Raw genomic sequence first — 20468 nt, 5'->3', positions numbered from 1 at the left:
TGACATTATCTTCACGTATAATCTTTCTCTTTTCTTTTCCGTGATTTAACTTAAGAGTTCGAAACAGGATTGCCAGATTTTTCAGAGAAGAAAAAATGGAAGATTTTACAATTTTTAGGGGGAAATATATTCATGTAGCAACGTACAATAATCTTAGCTGGAAACTGGATCAGTTTCATTAAAAATAAGTGCAACATAAAGCAGAATAAAGTACGCGTATATTACAATTTCCAGTGGAAGCTTATGTGGTTGGGATCCTACGTAAGTTATATGTCCTCGTCTCCTATAACCTAGGTGAAAAGAAAGCTTTTTTTTTTTTTTTTTTTGCCATCAATTTTATTTTAATGAAAACTATTTTGCATCTGTTAGCAGTCCTATATCCTTTTTAATAGTTCAAAAAGTTCCTTTTAGGACGTCGAACTTCACAACCACTTTTGATTTCTGTTTTTGTTAGTTCATAATAGTTTTTGTTCCTGACATCAATATAATCTGCTTTTATTAGTTCTCAGTAGCTTCTGTTCCTGACATCAGTAGATTCTTCTTTTATTAGTTTACAGTAGCTTCTGTTCCTGACATCAGTACATTTTGCTTTTATTAGTTCACAGTAGCTTGTGATCCTGACATCAGTAGATTCTGCTTTTATAGTTCACAGTAGCTTCTGTTCCTGTCGCCAGTAGATTCTGCTTTTATTAGATCACAGTAGCTTCTGTTCCTGACATCAGTAGATTCTGCTTTTATTAGTTCACAGTAGCTCCTGAAATCAGTAGATTCTGGTTTTATTAGTACACAGTAGCTTCTGTTCCTGATTTCAATATATCACAATCGATCGAAACTGCGGTAAAATCAAGAGGGTTTTGAGGGACAAAGACTAAGATGATGAAACCAAATTACTCTTAAACATGAGGTTCGGATGCCGGTTAGATGAGATGAAAACTCAACTTGCATATTTTTCTTAGAATACCAAGTTATATCGTTTGGTTGCGTTATTAACAGTATGATTTGTCTACTTTTTCTCGCACTAACTTATAAAAACTTTTTAAAAGTGTCATTTATTTTAATTATTTAAAAAAAATCAGGAGAAATCATTTTATGTTGAAAATAAATTGTATAACGTAGAAAATTGGTGAAATCTTTTACGGGGAAAATAAAAATGTATAACGTAAAAAAACAAGAGAAATCATTTTACGGAGAAAATAAAAATTTATAACGTAAAAAATGAAAGAAAATATTTTACGGTAAAATAAAAAGTATAAGGTAAAAAAACGGGTGAAATCATTTTACAGTGAGAATAAATACGTATAATGTAAAACGAACGGAAAAAACGTTTCACAGAGAAAATAAAAACAAATAACGTAAAAACGGAAGAAATTGTTTTACGGTGAAAATAAAAACGAAGAACGTAAAGTTTACGGGAAAATGTAAGATCTGGTGATCCTAGTTCAAATGTGGTTGTCTTGACTCTAACAAGAACTTATATTTTGTAGAATGTTAACAGTTGAGAAGAAGAATGTAGAATTAACTCTGCTGGATGTGCTTTACTTCATTCGTTGGGATACGTTGCCTTAAATTTAGTGAAGTATTTAAAGAAATATGTATAAATAGGTTAAATTTTGTCATTTATTTTTTATTTACTTTTTTTTTTTTAATCCAGTGTTAGTTTAGTATCTGGATGAGTAATTGAGTTGCTTAACTTTACCTAATTGTAAAATGGTGGTTTGTGAGTAGTGGCGTAAGATACTTATCATCACCAACTTTGACGAAACATTCCATCTTTCCCCACCACCAAATTAAATTCAGTCAAATTCAACTTAATTAATAGTTCCATGTTAAGACTAAACGACTTTGGTTTTGAGTTTCTATTTCAAGATCAGAGCAAGAAAGAAAAAAAAAAAAAGTTATTAGTGGAAAATGACAATACAAGTCTTAGTTAATAAAAATTACCGTGTTGTCCAAGATATAAAACGCACCCTATTTTCTATATTCAATTTTCAGGAAAATAAAATTTCCTTGCATATTGTAAGCTTTATTATTTTTACCAGAGCAGTCAAAAAGCTCCCGGAATGTTTTTTGTAGTTTTGGCATTTATGATGAAATCATAATGAATCTTGAACCGTACAGTCCTTAGGTTGACTAATTATGAATTTGACAAGTGTGGACAGGTCATGACAAGCAGTGTACGAGTTGTGTAGCTGGACGGAGGAGTGCGTGGTAATCGGTTGGCACAATGTCGCAGTTCAAGCAACGCGCAAACTTTAAGTTCATGCCCCCCCCCCCAAAGCTCATGTGAGCCCCCTAGTATATTTATGAATATACAATATTTGGCATAATTTGAATGCAATTTGTCTTAACATCCTGATATATATATACCTTCTGCATCTGAGTGGGGGCCCCCAAATTTACAGAGAAATCGGTGCCCTTGAGTTCATGTGGAAATTGGGAAAACCTGCTTTGGAGACTTTGATAGCCTTAAAACAGTTTACGAAGACGTTTTAAGGAAAAATTGGGCTCTGAGATGCCCGTTTCACTATCGTAGAAGACGATCAAAACCAACGTGACGGCTGAACTGCGGAAGATACGGTACCAAAAGAGGACTTTCGTCTGTGTTTCCAGCAATAGCAGCAACAGTTGAGCAAGTGTATGTATTCCGAAAAAGCCTACTTTGAAGGCGACTTGATAAATGTGTACTTATATTGTGGCAATAAAGTGCTGCAACAAAATTCGGGAACTTTCTGACTGCCCCTCGTATTATTAAGTGATAATTAAGTATTATTAAGTGATAATTAAGTATTATTAAGTGATAATTAAGTATTATTAAGTGATAATTAAGTATTATTAAGTGATAATTTAGTAAGAAATATATGTGGAGTTAATAATGCATAACTAAGTGTAGAATCATCTTCCTCCGCAAATGTGTTCAGAGCAAAGCATACATGAAACGGTAAAGAAAGCGGTTGTATCCAAACTGCACTCACTGAGTGAAAATATTGTATGTAGCTGGAATGCTATTGCACATCGGAAGAAAATAAGGAGTACATCGAACAACACAGAATACGGAATACTGATCGAAATTGGTATAAGCAAAATTTCTGTATCAGCGTATAAGACGGATGCTATTTTTGGATTTACTCTCAAAGAAAGAAAGAAAAAAGCACATCTTCAACGTCGGAAAATACGGTAACTTTTTCTTCTAGCCAGGGGCGGATCCAGGACGGACTTCTGGGGGGGGGCGGTCGGCGGTAATACTGCTACTTTTAAGAGCTCCAAACTTGTTATGGATGGGTTTATTTATATATAAAATAAGAGTTTCATATTGTGTGGGGGGGGGGGGGCGATCGCCCCCCCTCTGGATCCGCCCCTGCTTCTAGCCTTTCAGAGAGTTTATCATAATAGCCAGATCAATGCTAGAAAGTTACATCGAAATATAAGGTAAAATGTACTTAAAATGATAGATATAGGAAAGTAACCTTTGTAATTGCCGCACGGCATAGAAAATAATAATAATAATAATAATAATAATAATAATAATAATAATAATAATAATAATAATAATAATAATAATAATAATAATAATAATAATAATAATGGGAGAAAACAAGGAATAAAATAACGTGATATAATTATCTTCATTGTCGATATTGTTGCAGATAACTTGCCACAAATTTGGATATTTTCATTTAAAGAGAAAATTCCCTCCAACAGATTCATCTTGATGTAAGAGGCATCTTTTCAAATACGTATTATAAATGATATTCTTTATCTTCTTCTATTGTATCTAACATTCCTCAAAATATAGTACGATACAATAAAAAGTTTTCCCCAATCATTGAATATGTCATTATTACGTAAGTCTGCGGTAGTGTTTCTCCAACTGTGATCTTCAAGGTCTGTCCTTGTGGTTCTCTTAAATTCAACATTAGACTAAAAATAAGGTAGAAATTAAACTCAAGTGAATGGCGCATCACACACTATAGTTGAGAATCTCAGAAATTAAACTCAAGTGAATGACGTATCACGCACACTATAGTTGAGAATTTTAGAAATTAAACTCAAGTGAATAGTGTAATTTGAGAATCTCAAACAGCTGTAGATTATATAAATTTAATACGGTGAAAAGTATTCAAATTCTATTAACTTATAGAGGCATTATTATAAAATATTCTTGATAGAATTCAGTTACTAAGAGAACTAGTGTATATTTTATTTTTGTAATACCAATTTAAAATGAGGGGAATTATAGTCAACACTATTATAAATAAATAACCATACAGGTGTGTCAAAACACACACACACACAAATGATAAATTTATTTACGAAGGGGAATAAAAGGAGGGGAATCGTAGAGCATTCTGACAAATAAAAGTGGTCCCTATTTGAAAGAAGTTTGGGAAAAGCTGATCTATACAGAAATAAAGTGACTTTAGACTCTGATAAATGGTAGCTTTCATTTTATCCTGCTTCTGACTGTTGTGCTTTATTTATTTATTTACTTACTAACGACTTTACATACAAATTTGTGTTACTTTGCTTCAATTTGCTCAATTTCTATGAGCTTTCATTGTATCCATCCAAATAGACAACAGAAACACACATGAATTCCATTCATATAATCCATAGATAAGTTGCTTTTGGTGTAGAAACACAGCAACCAAACAGCCAAGATGAGAGGTTACAAGCAAATTATTGTAGTATTTCCATATGGTGTGCATTACTGTGACAAAGTAAGCTAAATATAATTTTGTGGTCCAGGCAATATGACATGCGTGTACTGGTCTATGGTTTATTGGTCAAACATATCTAGTTCATTTCAATCCTTCATTCTACACCATTATATTGATATCATATCTCTCGTACAGATTCCTCGTGCCAGATTGTCCAGAATTCACCAGGGCTTTTAATAGTTCTCAATACCAAAATATTTTTGTTTTCCTTACTTAACGAGTCCTTTATTAAATTTACATTAACCGTAAAGTTTCAAATTATTTTACGGTGAATTGATTCAAGTTTAGATACGCATTATTGTAACTCACACCTTAAAACATTCGGTAATGTTCAAAGATATTTTAATAGTAATAAATGTACCTGAGTATCTATTTATATATTTGAATTTTATGTTTTCTACTTCATTCTTTTTGTAGGGGTGAGAAATTGTATGTAACAAAGGACAAACGACGAACGCCATCATGGAAGCGGTGTATTTGCTGGACTATAGGCCTTGCTCTTCTTGCTGTAGCGGTTCTAATTGCAGTATTGGCAGGAAGTAAGTGCAACACGTATCTCAGACATAAGGAAATACTTAATTAAGTGTTGAATTTATTTTGTTGAATTTTGCTGCGTGTAAATTTACGAAAATTGCGTCTAAATTTATTTTAATTCAGTTGATTCATATTGAATGAATGGTTATACTTTAATCTCAATAGTTCCCAGATTGGTACAGAAAAATGTTTCTCAGTTAACCTTTTAAAGGTACACTTAGATGCAAAATTAAACTGGCGTGCGCGTAAGTAACTATACAAAAAATAAATAAATAAATAAATAAATAAATAAATAAAATAAAAAAAAATAAAAATAAATAAATCAAGAGCAGTATATATACTACGTAACTTAAAGATATATTTTTTAGTAAAAATATATTAAAGACTGCATATCATGTACGTATATTCTCATTTGCTTTATAGCATTTTATTATAGGTTAACTCTTTCAGGGCACAAACAGTGTTTAAATGAATATCAGAAAAAGCTATAAGAACAATAACAGGAATTCGAGATATAGAATATTTAATTTTCCTTTTTAATTAATTTTTAAATAATACCATCCCCTCCATAATGCCATTCCGCTGTTCGAAACGTAAGGGAAAGCAAAACTGATATGGGGAACATGCACATTGTTGTATTGCGGGAACATACACTTCAAAAATTCGTTTGGTGAGGTCCCAAGGGAACAGCCTGGTAAATTGGCAACACAGCATTTTCATTGGTCCCGGACTTTTAAAACACCCTCTCTCTAAGTTTATATATATAGAGAGAGTCGGATCCAGGATTTTCTGAAGGGGGGTGCACCAATAAGTACCAGTACATTTGAATTGAATTGGAATTTTTTAAAATGCCTTTAGTCATCTGTGGTGTGAATGAGGGAATGCTAAGTGTCTGTTCTCGGTGAATCCTTTCCTTTCAACTTTTAGAAAATTGACTTAAACTATCGATTTTGCAAAACTTCCTTTGTTTTAAGCCCAAATGAAAATATCACAGCAGAAATTTTCGGAAAGTGTTGCTATTTTCACTGCTAGCTTCTCTTTTAGGTAGAGTATATTTACAACGAATGGGGGGGAGGTGCACGTGCACCTTTGCACCCCCTAAATTCGGCCCTGTGTATATATATATATATATATATGTATGTATGTATGTATATAGGGTGTATCAAAATTCGGGCCCATAGGCCAACTTCTTTATGAGTGAAGATACAAAAAATGGAAAAAGACGAAAATTGTTGGAAAAATAGTTTTTTTTTTTCTTTTTTCGATCCCAGCTTGCGTCAAGTGAGGTTTGTGGTGGACAAACACCGTGTGCGTGGGTTTTGTCGGGGTTCTCCAGTTCCCTCCCAATTTCTTCACTTCATCATTTCATTTATTCTCATCATCACCGTCTCCTTTAGCCTCCACGGTATAACTGTGAGACGTAAAACTGAAAAATTTCATTTCACATATATAAAGTTTTTCATTGCACTTGCCGTGTTATTCTCCATAACGCTTATTCGTCATGTCATTTAACACTTTCAATTCTACTGTAGTTCCGGAACGATAAGCTGTTACGTTATATCCGAGTGTCGTTCGGGAACAAAAAGGCCATTTAAAATTTGAAATACCAACCAAAAATAAATTTTGTATGCTCTTTTATTTGAGAAAGTAATTTTGAGTGTTTTTGAATTATCTACTGGCAAACGTAATCCAAGAATGCCTTTCAGTCATTGTAGGAAGAGAAATAAAGAAGGAGTATCATTTCATTCACAACACTCAAGCACTATTACTTTGCAAGAAAAAAAAAACAGTTATTGTTTGCAATCATTATTCACATATGTTTTGGGCGAAAATCAGCATCTTCTAATAGATTGGTACTTTTTCTTTCATTTCTGAAAGTTTCAACCATCTAGAGAAAAAAACTTAGGAAGATAGGATGTTTTAAAATAACCTGTATTTTCTCCACGGTACAGGACTTTGTCAATTTAGATACCCCTAGGATCAGTAATGTTAAATATGGAAGGGAACCATTCCCTTATCCCTTACAACTATATCAGGGATGCAAATAAGCAACAAAATTTTACTAGTCCAAGAAAAAAACTACTAGCCCACATCCGACAATAGAAATCATTTACTTATTTTTTGTATTTTAATAGTGATATTAGAAACTCGCCCGCACCGATGAACCACTCGCCCGGGGCGAGTGGTTATTTGCATCCCTGAACTATATTATAAAGTGTCTTATACTTTTTAGACCTCTGTAAGTGGGATAATAATACAATGGTTTCATCATAAATTTACCCTTATATTAGTTAAGAAATTAAAAATAAATGCTTGTTATTGTATTTGCTGTTATTCTCCTTTACGTGTATTTTCACAATGTCAATTGAATTTGGAAGAAATAGTTTATCTTGTGAGCCATCCATTATAAAGTAATATACAGTATATATATAAACCTAGTTTTTCTGTTCTCTCATTTACTTTTTCATGTTGATTGTTCACAAATGATACAAGGACATTAGTTGCCAAAAGCATTGCTTTACTAACACGAAACGAAGTCATTAAGTTTGCTCATCCTGGGAAAAAGAAAAGGAGATCTCAAAAGATCCAAAATGAGAATCACTTTCAAGGTATTTTCCTCCCCTTTGGCTTTTTTACTTTAAGATATCATGTCTGAAAGAATTCTTCAGATTTATTCCCATCTATATCTGCAAAGAATATCTTTTGTCATGAAAAAAGAGTATATAATATTCTGTCTGCAATATGAGTTAATGTTTAACTTTGCTCATGCTTTTTCCCCCTTACTTTTTCATCGTGAAAAATAATGTAATAACAAATGACAATAGTATTTTTATTAAATAGAAAGTAATTCTCTGGAATTTTAAAACATAATGTGAAATTAATTTCGCGTTTAAGTAATTCATTTAACATACGGGTTGGCAGGTGTGCAACGTTTTACGATTTATTTGCCTGTAAAATAAAGAACTCACGGTGTTCATTTAGCTTCGTTGGGAAACTCGTGAGCTATTTGAGCTATGTGAGAGCAAACTCAGGTCTAAAAAGCTAGAAATTATCATTGGTGGTCGAAATATGCTGACCACATGCAAATAATCACTAGTTGAATGTAGACTGGTCTGCCTGAGTCCTTCTCTTCCTTAACCCCCTTCAGAACCATAACATTAGCTGAATGTAGAAACCAAACATCGTCAATCACGATTTAATCACTCCGACGATTACCTAATTATGATCTGGAACAAATATATCCGTATGACCAATAAGGGATTTTTTTTTTTTTTTTGAACAAATAAGCATAAGCAGTTATACCTACGATAAATACTCCTAACTCTTGTATTTCACTGCGTAGTGTTAGCAACTATAATGTTTGTGTATGCCAATAGTAGTGTTTCCCTGTATACTTCATAAATCCATTACACTAAACCAGACTCTGGTTACAAAACTGTTATACATAAAGCAATTTATACTTATATTAGCATCAATTACCCACTTCGTTGGGTTTAAATAAGAAAAAATAGTAATACTCGTATGTTCCGTTTGACAATCACTTTTTACTATTACTTTCTCATATCGTTCATTTTCGATCATTTTTATATATGTCTTTCCCTCCCCGTTCCCCAAGTTCCAGGGCTGAATTTGGATTTAAACGGCATCGGAAGTGTCACTCTTTATCTCATCGACCCTGAAAACTATGGATTCAGCACTAATATCGGTCATTTTCGATCATTTTTATATATCTCCCTCCTCTCCCTCCCCCAAATTGCGGGCTGAATTTAAACGGCATCGAAAGTGTCACTGTTCATCTCAGCGACCCTGAAAACTTTGGATTCGACACTAATTTCGGTCAATTTTGATAATTTTTATATATCTACTCTCTTCTTTTTACCGTAAGTTTCATCGTCAAAGTGAAATGATAGAAACCATTGAAAATTTGATCGAATCGGTCGGGTGGTTCAAGAGTTACTAAGTCACAAAAATAGTCACTTTCATTATTGTATGTATGGATAAAACCATTAATAACTGGTAAAACTTATACCAGATGCTGATTACAAAACTGTTATACGTAGAGCAATTTATACATATATTCATTTATAGTATATTCGAGCTTACTTAGGTAGTTCCTGTATCTTTAACACCCAACACATTAAAACTAAAATATTTTAAATGATTCAGTACAATTTTAGGACAGTTTAAGGAAACGAAACAAATGTGTCCCTTGATCGTGAAGGGGTTATAGAGCTAGGAAATTTAATTTAGCGTATGTTTCTATGTGTTTCATCCGTCACAACAATAATCTATAATTACAAGAGGCCGAAAGTGCTTTAATATTTGCACTAGCACAACAAGAAGAAAATAGATTTGATTTCTCTTAATGTTGATTTTCTAACTACAACGCTGATATAGTGACTTTTGGCTGCTACGAAAAATACTATAAGAGTACAAGATGTGAATTTGATGTGTGGGTGAAACTTTTCATCTACGCATTTTCATGGTTTACGTTATTTCTTTTTCGTCACACTTAAAACATAATTAATCTCGTTTACAATGATTATTAGTACAGTTATGATTATAACTGTACGTACTAATCCATGATAAAAATCTGACCAAAGGAAATAAATCTATATTAATATCCTTGTGTTACAGTTTCGGCAGTAATAGATTGCTGAAAATGTAACACAAGGTTCGTTTTTTCTTTGTTTGTTCAGCTATTAATCTCTTTCTAAGTTAAGTCAATTCTAAAGTCAGAATGAGCAATATACAAAGTCTTACATCATTTACTCGGATGATCGTAACTGAAACATTTTATTTTATTTTGTATTTCAGCCGGAGTAATTTTAACGCCAGATCATATGCATAGTTCAGATGCAAGGGTACAAGAAAACACGACGCAAGGATCGCAGGAAACTTCATCTTTTACTCCACCACCGCATTCCACAGCTTTACCAGACTCTCCGCCAACGACAGAGATGATGGGTCTTTATAGTAAGTAATCATGTCTCGACTCGTAGTATATATTTCTTGTAATTGATCTTGTTTAATAATTTAAAACATGGTATAATCTTTAGCTTTCAAATCTTTGTATCAGTCACACATGTTTCTACTGTATACCAGTATTCTAGGTTGAAATTTATAATGTTAAAATAAATCGAAAAATTATGTAAATGTACGTTATTTCAATGATCATTAGCATGAAATCTCTCAGCATCCGAACTATGCTATTACATTACAACCGTACATTATTTGCATATTTGCTCCAACACTTATTCAAATAATTATTCAACCATTTGTTAATTATTTGTAAAGTTATTCAATCACTTATTCGTTATTCAAATAATTATTCAGTCAGTTATTGTTCATTATTTGCATAGCTGTTCAATCACTTATTCGTTACTCAAATAATTACTCAAGCAACTATTGATAAATATTTGCATACTTATTCAATCACTTATTCATTATTCAAATAATTATTCAATCAACTATTGTGCTTGGGGTCCCGGGTTCGATCCCAGCCCCGCCAAGTGAACTTTGTGGTGGACAAACAACGTGTGCGTGGGTTTTCTCGGGGTTCTCCCGCTTCCTCCCACTTTCTTCATTCCACCATTTCATTCATTATTCATCATCATCACCGTCTCCTTTAGCCTAACCGGCATAACCATGGGACGTAAAACTCAAAGATTTCATTTCATTTTCAATCAACTATTATTGATTATTTTCATAGATGTTCAATCATTTATTTATTATTCAAATAATTATTCAATCAATTGTTGTTCATTATCTGCATAACTGTTCAATCACTTATTTGTTATTCAAATAATTAATCAATCAATTGTCGATTAGCTGCTTAGTTGTTTAATCACTTATTCGCTATTCAAATAATTATTCAATTAATTATTGTTGATTACTTACATAGTTGTTCAATCACTTATTCGTTATTCAAATAACTTCTCAGTCAATAGTTGATTATTGGCTTAGTTATTCAATCATTATTCGTTATTCAAATAATTATTCAATTAATTATTGTTGATTACTTACATAGTTGGTCAATCACTTATTCGTTATTCAAATAACTTCTCAGTCAATAGTTGATTATTGGCTTAGTTATTCAATCATTATTCGTTATTCAAATAATTATTCAATCAATTATTGTTGATTATTTGGATAGTTGTTCAATCACTTATTCGTTATTCAAATAATTATTCAATCAGTTATTGTTGATTATTTGGATAGTTGGTCAATCACTTATTCGTTATTCAAATAATTATTCAATCAGTTATTGTTGATTATTTGGATAGTTGTTCAATCACTTATTTGTTATTCAAATAATTATTCAATCAATTATTGTTGATTATTTGGATAGTTGTTCAATCACTTATTCGTTATTCAAATAATTATTCAATCAATTATTGTTGATTATTTGGATAGTTGTTCAATCACTTATTTGTTATTCAAATAATTATTCAATCAAATATTGTTGATTATTTCCATAGTTATTCAGTCACTTATCCGTTATTTAAATAGTTATAAATCAAGTATTGATTATCTGCTAGTTGTGTGATCATACTGCAAGAATTTTTTCAACGCTTGTTCAAATAATTCTAATACGGGAAAGATTGTTTTTTTTTCTTTTCTTTTTAACATTTTTAAAAGACATTGACACTTGACCTTGTTATATTTTAATATGATTGCAACCACTACAGAGTAAGTTTTCAGAATCCATGTTATCATATATGTTATTTATATATACAGGGTGGACCAATTATCCTGAAACACCCTTGTAGTTTTTACACTAATAGATAATAAACAGCAAAATTTTACACCATGTAAATATTGACGGAGGAACATTGACATACTCTGCAATATCACCAGATTAACAGTGTTGCCAATGCAACACAAAGTTGTAATTTTTTCAAATTCCACGACATCAGATTATTTCATATTGCAAACACTACGTACTAAACAAACACTTACAACACCACATTTATTATTTATTATTCGGTATTGCAAACTAAGAAAGCTACAATATCACAAACATTCAAAGGTACATTCGAAGTACCTTAGTGTTAAATACTAGGATAATGATATGATGTATTTCAAATGAACAGGAACAGAATTACGAAATCTGCCCTATATAGCTTCGCCACTGATAAAAAACGTAACTACAATACAATCTAAAGTAACAAGACATGGAAAATTTGGCTTTGTCCGAATAGCTTCATTTCGAAAAAAAAAGTGCTCAAGTATTATCCGATCACGTGGATGGTTTTCAAAAGACCTAAAGACATTTCTTTAAAATATTTTAAAACTAGGAATACTAGAAAGTATTAGGTTCCTCTTCTGCAGTCGCGCTAGAAAGTATTTAAATCTCTGCAGTCGCGCTCAATTATTTCTTGTAAGTAGTTGCTGCGCACTGACGCTCCGCATGCAGATATCTAAAATGAGTACTGAAAAGGCGAAACTGAACACTTTTTTTTTTTACAGTGCAGTTTTTCCTTTTTTTTTTCTTTTTTTTACTGTTCCCTATTTTTAGTGATTTAGACATAGAGTAAAGTTTTCTGCTGTAATGTACTTAATGTACATGCGTATTTTAAAAGTTTTATTATGTTTCTTGTATCTATTATGAAAAGTTTTGAGGAAACGTGTAACATTTTGTAAATGGAACTGCCTGTAAAAGCCTGTCAGATTTTGACAGGCATTATACAGGCGCCTGTTTCGGCGAAAACACATGTAAAGAAAATATTACAGGCACATTGTTTTCAGGTATTATGCATGTGGAGAAAGTATTAAATTTCTGTTGGAAATTTTGATTGGAATCACGCGTTGTACAGAGCCTGTACATTAAAATGAAAACATGCAATGTACACGTAGTCACTTACATGCAAGTAAATGGAGGGAATATGTGCATGTAAAGTACCTTGAATGGATTGTTGATAACATTCGCAATACAGTAAGAAAAGTACAAGGAAGGTGTTGTTTATCAACATATAATATACATGTGTGACATTCGCATTACATATAAATACCATGTATTAGCGTATAGCATGGAAAACGCATGATGTAGAATATGTTATTTTACTTATCATTTTCGTGTACATGCGTAAGTGTGTAACTCCCCTACGTGCAATGTACAGGTGAACGGGAACATGCAATGATCATGATTGCCAATAAATGGATTAAACAGATACGTGTGGTGAACAAGGTGGATTGGAGCTAAACATTCACATTATAGGCATAGGAGACATGCAATATTCAGGCATAAGTCTCCAACTCGACATTCGCTATACAAGGTCCTGACACATGTATAATACATGGAATTACAACTGAATACATTGCCTGTATTATCTCCGTGTACATGCGAAGTGTGAACCCACCTATATGCAATGTACAGGCAATGTGCAGGTAAACGGAAAATGCAATGATCATGATTGCCAATAAATGGGTTAAACAGGTGCATGCAACGAATAAGGTTGATTGGAGTGAATCATTAATGTTACAAGTGTAGGAAACATGTAATATTCAGGCACCAAGTCTCCAGTTTGTCATGCACATATGCAAGGTCCTGACACATGTATAGTACATTGGAATAGAATTGGACACATTGCCTGTAACATGCAAAATGTGAATTTACCTACATGCAGTGTACAGGCAATGCACAGATGAATGGGAACATGCAATGATCATCGTGTAGTGAGTAAATAGCTTAAACAGGTAAATGTGATGAACAAGGTCGATTAGAGTGAAACATTCACGTTACAGACGTAGGGAACATGCAATATCCAGACATCAAGTTTCCACTTTGACATGCACATATGCAAGGTGCTGACACATATATACAGAGGCGTGCGCAGATCCTTGGATTCGATGGATCAAATAGTAGTATTACTCCTTAAAGCGTGCAGCCTACATTCTAGTATCCTAACACCTGTATTTCACATGCATTTAACATGGCAATTACATTTTTATCAAATGAAAAGCAGCTGTCGCCATATCCTCATGAAGTAACGTATATTTCAACTACATGGAATATACCGGTTACGTACATGTCTTTCCACTCTCTACATGTTGTTTACACGCATTTTTCACATTGCAAGGTTTCAACCCTATCAACATGAAAACTACCTGTTTCCCTGAAATGAATATGCAATGATCTTGAAAAAAATCGATACCTGTCTCATGCGTTTAAAAGTGTTCCATTTTCAGACACATGTACAGGTGCCTGTAAAAATATGCCTGTTTATGCATGTTTCACAGGCGCCTGTAAACCACCTGCATTTTCTGTCTGGGACAATAAAACATAGTTTTATGCTGAAAATTTTTTTCGTGTTGGCACCTCACTTTTAGTCTTTCTTTCCAGATTATCCGCGATTTTCGCTATCCGTGGTGCCCGTATCACCCAACTCCTCGGATAATTCGGATTTTACTGTATTTTGAAATTCACATGCGGACATGTGATATAGTATTACAAGCAAATTTTTCTAGCCATTGTGAATAGTATCTCTTATTCTCTTTAGTGTATTGTAGTGGTTCTCAAACTTGTTGTTACCGCGACCCACATCAAATGTTAAAAGTACGTACTTTGTGGCCCACCTATTTTTATTCAAATACACATTATCATTCTACGAAATGGTGGTGTATTTCAAACCAATTCAATTTTGTAAATTATATTTCTATTGTTTTTCCATAGAAAGGTAACACAGAGCTGTTTCCAACGCAATGCCCTACCCCGTGACAGATTCTGACTCACCCATTCTCTTTCCATCCTAATCCGACATCTCTACAAACTGTAGAACAGGGCAGGGCTTTGAGTAATCACTTACTCTTCACCTCATTAACAAACGCTTCCAATTTTTTATTTTATGATACTTTACAACGCATGGTTCTGCATTAAAATAAAATTTTCATAATTAAAAGGATAAACTTCTCGCGACTCACATTTTGAGAAGCACTGGTATAACATTAGCAGCTTCTTGAATGCTGCTGTCTTTCATCGATTATTATTTTACTTTCAACACGCCAAATTGATTGTAAGGACGAACGGCCTCCTACTACACAACTGTTTATATATTTATGATGTTGAAACCAACTTGGTTGTAGCTTTTAAATGGATTTTCTTGAACCGATCGGTCGTATTAATATGAGGTTAATATTGCATTTATGTATTTTCGTTTTCTTTAACAGTACCAGGAGTTGTAGAGGGAGAGCTGAGAATAACAAGTCATGACTTCGATCCAAAACTAGGAGATCCTAATTCAACAGAATTCAAAGAATTAGCTTACAAATTGGAAGAAGAGGTAATACATACATATATCATAATTAAGTTATGCTTTATATAGTATATATTATTTTTGAATAGTAAATAAATATTTTATAATCCTGACATCTCAAAATGTGTCACCAATCTACTAACTAAAGTAAGAAAAGTGTGTAAAATGGTGCAATCGGCTATTAAATTTTGATGTGAAAATATAAATACAGGGTGGTTTAAAAACAACACCGACAACGTTTGGGAGATGAATCCTGACACCAAGATAACGCGAAAAGTACAGACCAACCTGGGTACACAAATGATTCCTTTCGGAGTTATAGGCTGCCGAAAACATGAGAAGGTGAATTTAAAAGTCTACAGCTCCAAAACTATGGGATCTATCGTAGTTGGGCCAAGATTTCACTTAGGAACTAGTATGTGCCCTATCCAAATATCCATGTTTCAGAATCCTGTGGTACTTCCGCAAGAATTTTTATAGAGGTAGTTGTTGAGTACTTCAAATTATATGCTCGTAGCCAATGGTACAGTTGTTTATTCGAATAGTCCGACTTAGAGCCCCGTACCCTAGCGGTTTGTGTTAACCCAACGCAAAGTTTACGTTTCAGATTGTGATACTCGGGAAAGCAGTTACGTTGCTTTTTGTGTTTCTTGCGTATCGTTGTAAAACTCAAATTTTGTAAAGATGTGTACGGAAGAATCCTCCTAATTGTTAGTTGTGAATTAAAGTTCTAAAAATCAATATTTTGTTTAAACAAACTAGGAGTATTTTTAGTAGTAAATGCAGTGGTCGAAATGAGACGGTATGCGGTGGTATACTGCATCAGGTTTTTCCGTGATGAAGGCATTTTGCCTCTGGTTTTCTAGTGAGCAAGACATACTGTCACTGGAAAGTAGATGCTAAATACCTTTAATATATATATTTACACAGTAATTGACGAACAGCTTATGTAGAAATAATGTCTGACTTCACAGCAGCGAAATTTTTAAAATCTTTTTCGTACCTTTTGTTTTTAAAATGAGGTGTCTTCAAAGAAGTTTACATTTTGATTTGTCACATTGAATTGTTTCTTTCTTATTTATATGTATGTCTTCTCGTCTTAATGCATATAAATATCGTGTTTTGATGATGGGCGGATTTAGGGGTTTCTGCTGTGGGGGCGGATCTTCGGGAGGTTTGGAATACTCCTCAGTCGAGTGAAGGGTCCGGGAGTTTTCCCGCAGGAGATTATTAATATAAAAACTCGGGTTTTTGAGCATTTTCGTGTATAATTCTTTATAATACAACATAAGGGGATTTTTAAATTACTTTTTCAGAAAGTTGTTGACGGGAATCAAAGTATCTTCATGTTCCTCCCCCTCCCCGCCCCGTATCTACAGAAAAGTTCTCCAATGGTTTTTAGTCATTATGTAAATAAAAATGCGATGTCTTAGGCAACATACTCTCACTGTATTTGAATATTTAGATAGACAGTATGTCGGATCAACATCGTAATAAAACATACCACCTCTTCTTCTTCTTTTTTTTTTTTTTTTTTTTTTTTTCACTTCGAACATTGAGTAAATGAACTAGTAGTGGTTTCGGACAGTAGTATTAACTCTGTTTATTTTTTATTTTTTTTTCAGCTGAAATACGCTCTGTTTGGATCTGGATCACTGAAGAATGATTCTGTTGATCTATTCTTGAAAGTTGTTGGTTTCAGGTACGTGTGAATACATTATGATTAATATATACTGAAGTATTTCTTTCTAACTTCTTATCTGTTCTTTCTAATATTAGAATAACATTTTACTTTCTCTTGTGTAAGAGCCAATAATTGTAGCTGAAACCGGATCATAAGACAGTATCGTAAGACATATTGTACATTAAAGGAAAGAAAAGGTCTAACTCATCTATCGCAGCTTCACTTAAGAAATTAAAAAGTTTCATCCTTATTATATTCGTATTTGTGCAAATTTCAGCCATGACACGAGAATTAAATGCTGAACAACTGTGTATAAAATGTAGTAATTTATTGAGGTAGGCTACACAGTTTAATATTGAATAATATCTGAAAGTTTTAAAGAAGAGAATCACTTTCAAACATATGCATAAATAAATAGGATATTTGGAAGAGAAAAATCTATTTAGCTTATCCATTCAAAGAAGAAAACATTTGTAAAAGAGTACGTAATGTATTCGTGTTATTATTGAGTTCAAAATCTCTTGTCGTCATGAATTCTGTCGAGGAATTTGAAGCTTAAAATACATAAAACGATAATCATGTCTGTTGTTCTGTATGGTTGCGAAACATTGTCGCTTACTCTGAGAGAAGAACATAGACTGAAAGTATTTGAGGACAAGATCCTGAGACGAATATTCGGACCCAAGAGGAACCGAAATGGGGAATGGCGGAAACTTCATAACGAGGAACTACATAATTCATACGGTTTACCAAAGATTATCAGGGTCATTAAGTCTAGGAGGCTCAAGTGGGCAGGTCATGTAGCTAGAATGGAAGAAAGTAAGGACGCTTTCAAAGTCTTGACTGGAAGACCAATCGGAAAGCGACCATTAGAAAGACCTAGGCATAGATGGAAGGACAATATTAAGATGGATCTCTCAGAAATAGGAATACAAAGTAGAAACTAGATCCAGCTCGCTATGAATAGAAGTCAACAGTAATTGATGTCTTATCATGTTGTCTTGGTCCCTTGTTAACTACTTTTTAAATAGTATTTGTATTTATTTTGTACTGTTTATTACAAAATAAATGCAAACATTATTTAAAAAGTAGTTAACAAGGAACCAAGACAACATGATAGGTCTTTGACTTCATTTTTCTAGTCGCTGCATTAATCTAGATTTTTGGATAATTCATATTCTGGCCACACTGTAATTTCCATGGATGACAACACTGAAAATTCTTCCGATTCGTATTTTCGGGTGTAGAATAACATTATCTATTATTGTGGTAAGTTACATTTCATTATCTCTTTTCACATATGAAAAACGGGCAAAAGAAAAATGGCTATCTTTTGTATCAGTTTTAGTAGTCTGCCCCCTTAAGTTAGAATATTTTACAAAAAAAAAAAGGTAAGAGATTCGTACCTAATAATGTTCCAATCAATTTGTAAACAAGAGAAGTAAGATTTATAAATTGAAATTGTTTTTATTATTATTATTTAATAGTCAAGGCAGTATCCTAGTTACCTTCCGAATTGGCTGGCTCTTTAAACCTGGAACGCAAAATCGTCAGGACCCAATTACAAAGGATATTGTGCGTGAGAGAATTACGAGACATCTTGCGAGCTATGGTGGATATCTCGATTTCTATGCAGTTCCTACGGGCTCAGTGCAAACAAAGGGTAAGTATTCATAATTCAATTATTACAAATTACCCCTTCTTTTATGTGACATGATAGCTTCGTTCTAAGCTTGCAAAAGAATTTGTTGCTTAATCGGACAGTATAAAGCATAAAAATAAACTTATTCTCTATCTTTATAATATTTAACAATGATATGGGGTCTACAGAAGCAATTTAATCCTTGACTAGTACATGTGTGCATATTATTCGTAATAAATGCAAATGAACATGTGTGTTGTGTTCAACGTTTTAGCGTATGATTTCGTCTACTTACAATATAGCCTTTTGTCGGAGTACATGATAAGGATAGAGTTAGAGTTACCATATTCTAATATATGAAAATATAGACACACTTCTGATGTATAAAAATGCGGGCATACTTCTGATATATCAAAATGCTGACACACTTCCGTCTTGCTAACTCGTTATATGAACATTAACTTTCGGCACAAGAATGGTAAGTTTCAATACTCTGCCTTCAAGGTTCAAACATTATGAAAAATGAATTGAAATGTATGGGAAAAAAAATTAAACAAGGGTACTTACATAGCATCATGTTAACTTTGCCTGTTCTTATTTTTCAGAGATTTTTTTTTTAAATTTCTTTTTTAAATGAAAATAGCCGAACATAACTATACATATTGAATTCTAAAATGTAATTAACAGTACACTTGAGCTTAGAAAATTCGAAAAAATAGCAAAATTCGAAAAATATATGCGGCTGGATTTTTTTTTTTTTTTTTTAAATCTCAAAATGCAGATGTGTCCGCATAAATGATGACATATGATAACCCTAAGACGGGTTAGAAAATTTTAAGGACAGTGGTCTATTAAATGAAAGTAGTTAGCTTCTACGTAATTGCAATCAACCTTCTTAAATTAAACACAAACGCTTGAATATTTCTTCTTTTCTTCATGGTTGGGTTGTCTATTTTCAGTTTTTATATTAATGTTGTCAAATCAGAACACCTAACAAGATCATCTGTTTTCACAAAATCATACTTTTGTGCTGAACCATTTATTTAATTCTCTTGCAATTCTTTTCTTATCTTTAGAGCTCCTCCGTGGCTAAGCGGTTAGGGCACGAGCCTTTGGCGTGCGAGACCCGGGTTCGATTCCCTGCGGGAGCTCATGTGGTTCGAATTCCTCGTTAATCAATAGGGGTCCACATCTCATCTAGCCTCGCTGCTGAAAGGGACGTTAAACTCAACTCTTTTCTCCTCTTTACTCATCAAATGCTCTTACAACACTTTAAAATCGATCGTAACAGCTCTTTTTCCATTATTGACTGCATTTGAAAACTTTTTTTTTTTTTTTTTTTTTTTTTTTTTTTTTTTTTTTTTTTTACATCGGACGCGCACTCAGAAATTTTTGTTCCGAGAGGTGCAAGCTTTCGAGGGAGGGAGTTCAATACTTCAAGCCACTATGTCTATGTAGCATTCAACGAATATTATTCTGCATTTCAAAAGATGATAAGTAATTGTAAAATACTCCCATCTATATTTTCAGAACAAAAATAATAAAACTAGATTGTTTTATAAGAGAAAAAGTTCAGATGAAGTGTAAGATCAAATTTTCATGCTACAGCAATCATTTCCCAAGAAATTGTACAA

The 20468-nt window shown here is 33.0% G+C and overlaps 1 protein-coding gene across 4 annotated transcripts in view; it reads left to right on the top strand.

Moving 5' to 3' along the window:
• LOC145693640 (uncharacterized) overlaps nt 1–20468 on the top strand; it is a 389003-nt gene that overhangs the window by 322515 nt on the left and 46020 nt on the right. For all 4 annotated transcript variants that reach the window (XM_081769825.1, XM_081769827.1, XM_081769829.1 and 1 more), the window contains 5 exons: nt 5136–5257; nt 10071–10229; nt 15423–15535; nt 17134–17210; nt 18680–18855. In XM_081769825.1, coding sequence (XP_081625951.1) covers nt 5136–5257; nt 10071–10229; nt 15423–15535; nt 17134–17210; nt 18680–18855 — 647 coding nt within the window. The remainder of the gene's footprint in view (nt 1–5135; nt 5258–10070; nt 10230–15422; nt 15536–17133; nt 17211–18679; nt 18856–20468) is intronic.

Source organism: Thermobia domestica, chromosome 8 (genome assembly GCF_964235325.1).
Source record: "Thermobia domestica chromosome 8, izTheDome1.hap1.1, whole genome shotgun sequence".
Classification (NCBI taxonomy): Eukaryota; Metazoa; Arthropoda; class Insecta; order Zygentoma; family Lepismatidae; genus Thermobia; species Thermobia domestica.
Note: the sequence above shows the minus strand (reverse complement) of the source record. Positions and strands in the feature narration are given on the sequence as shown.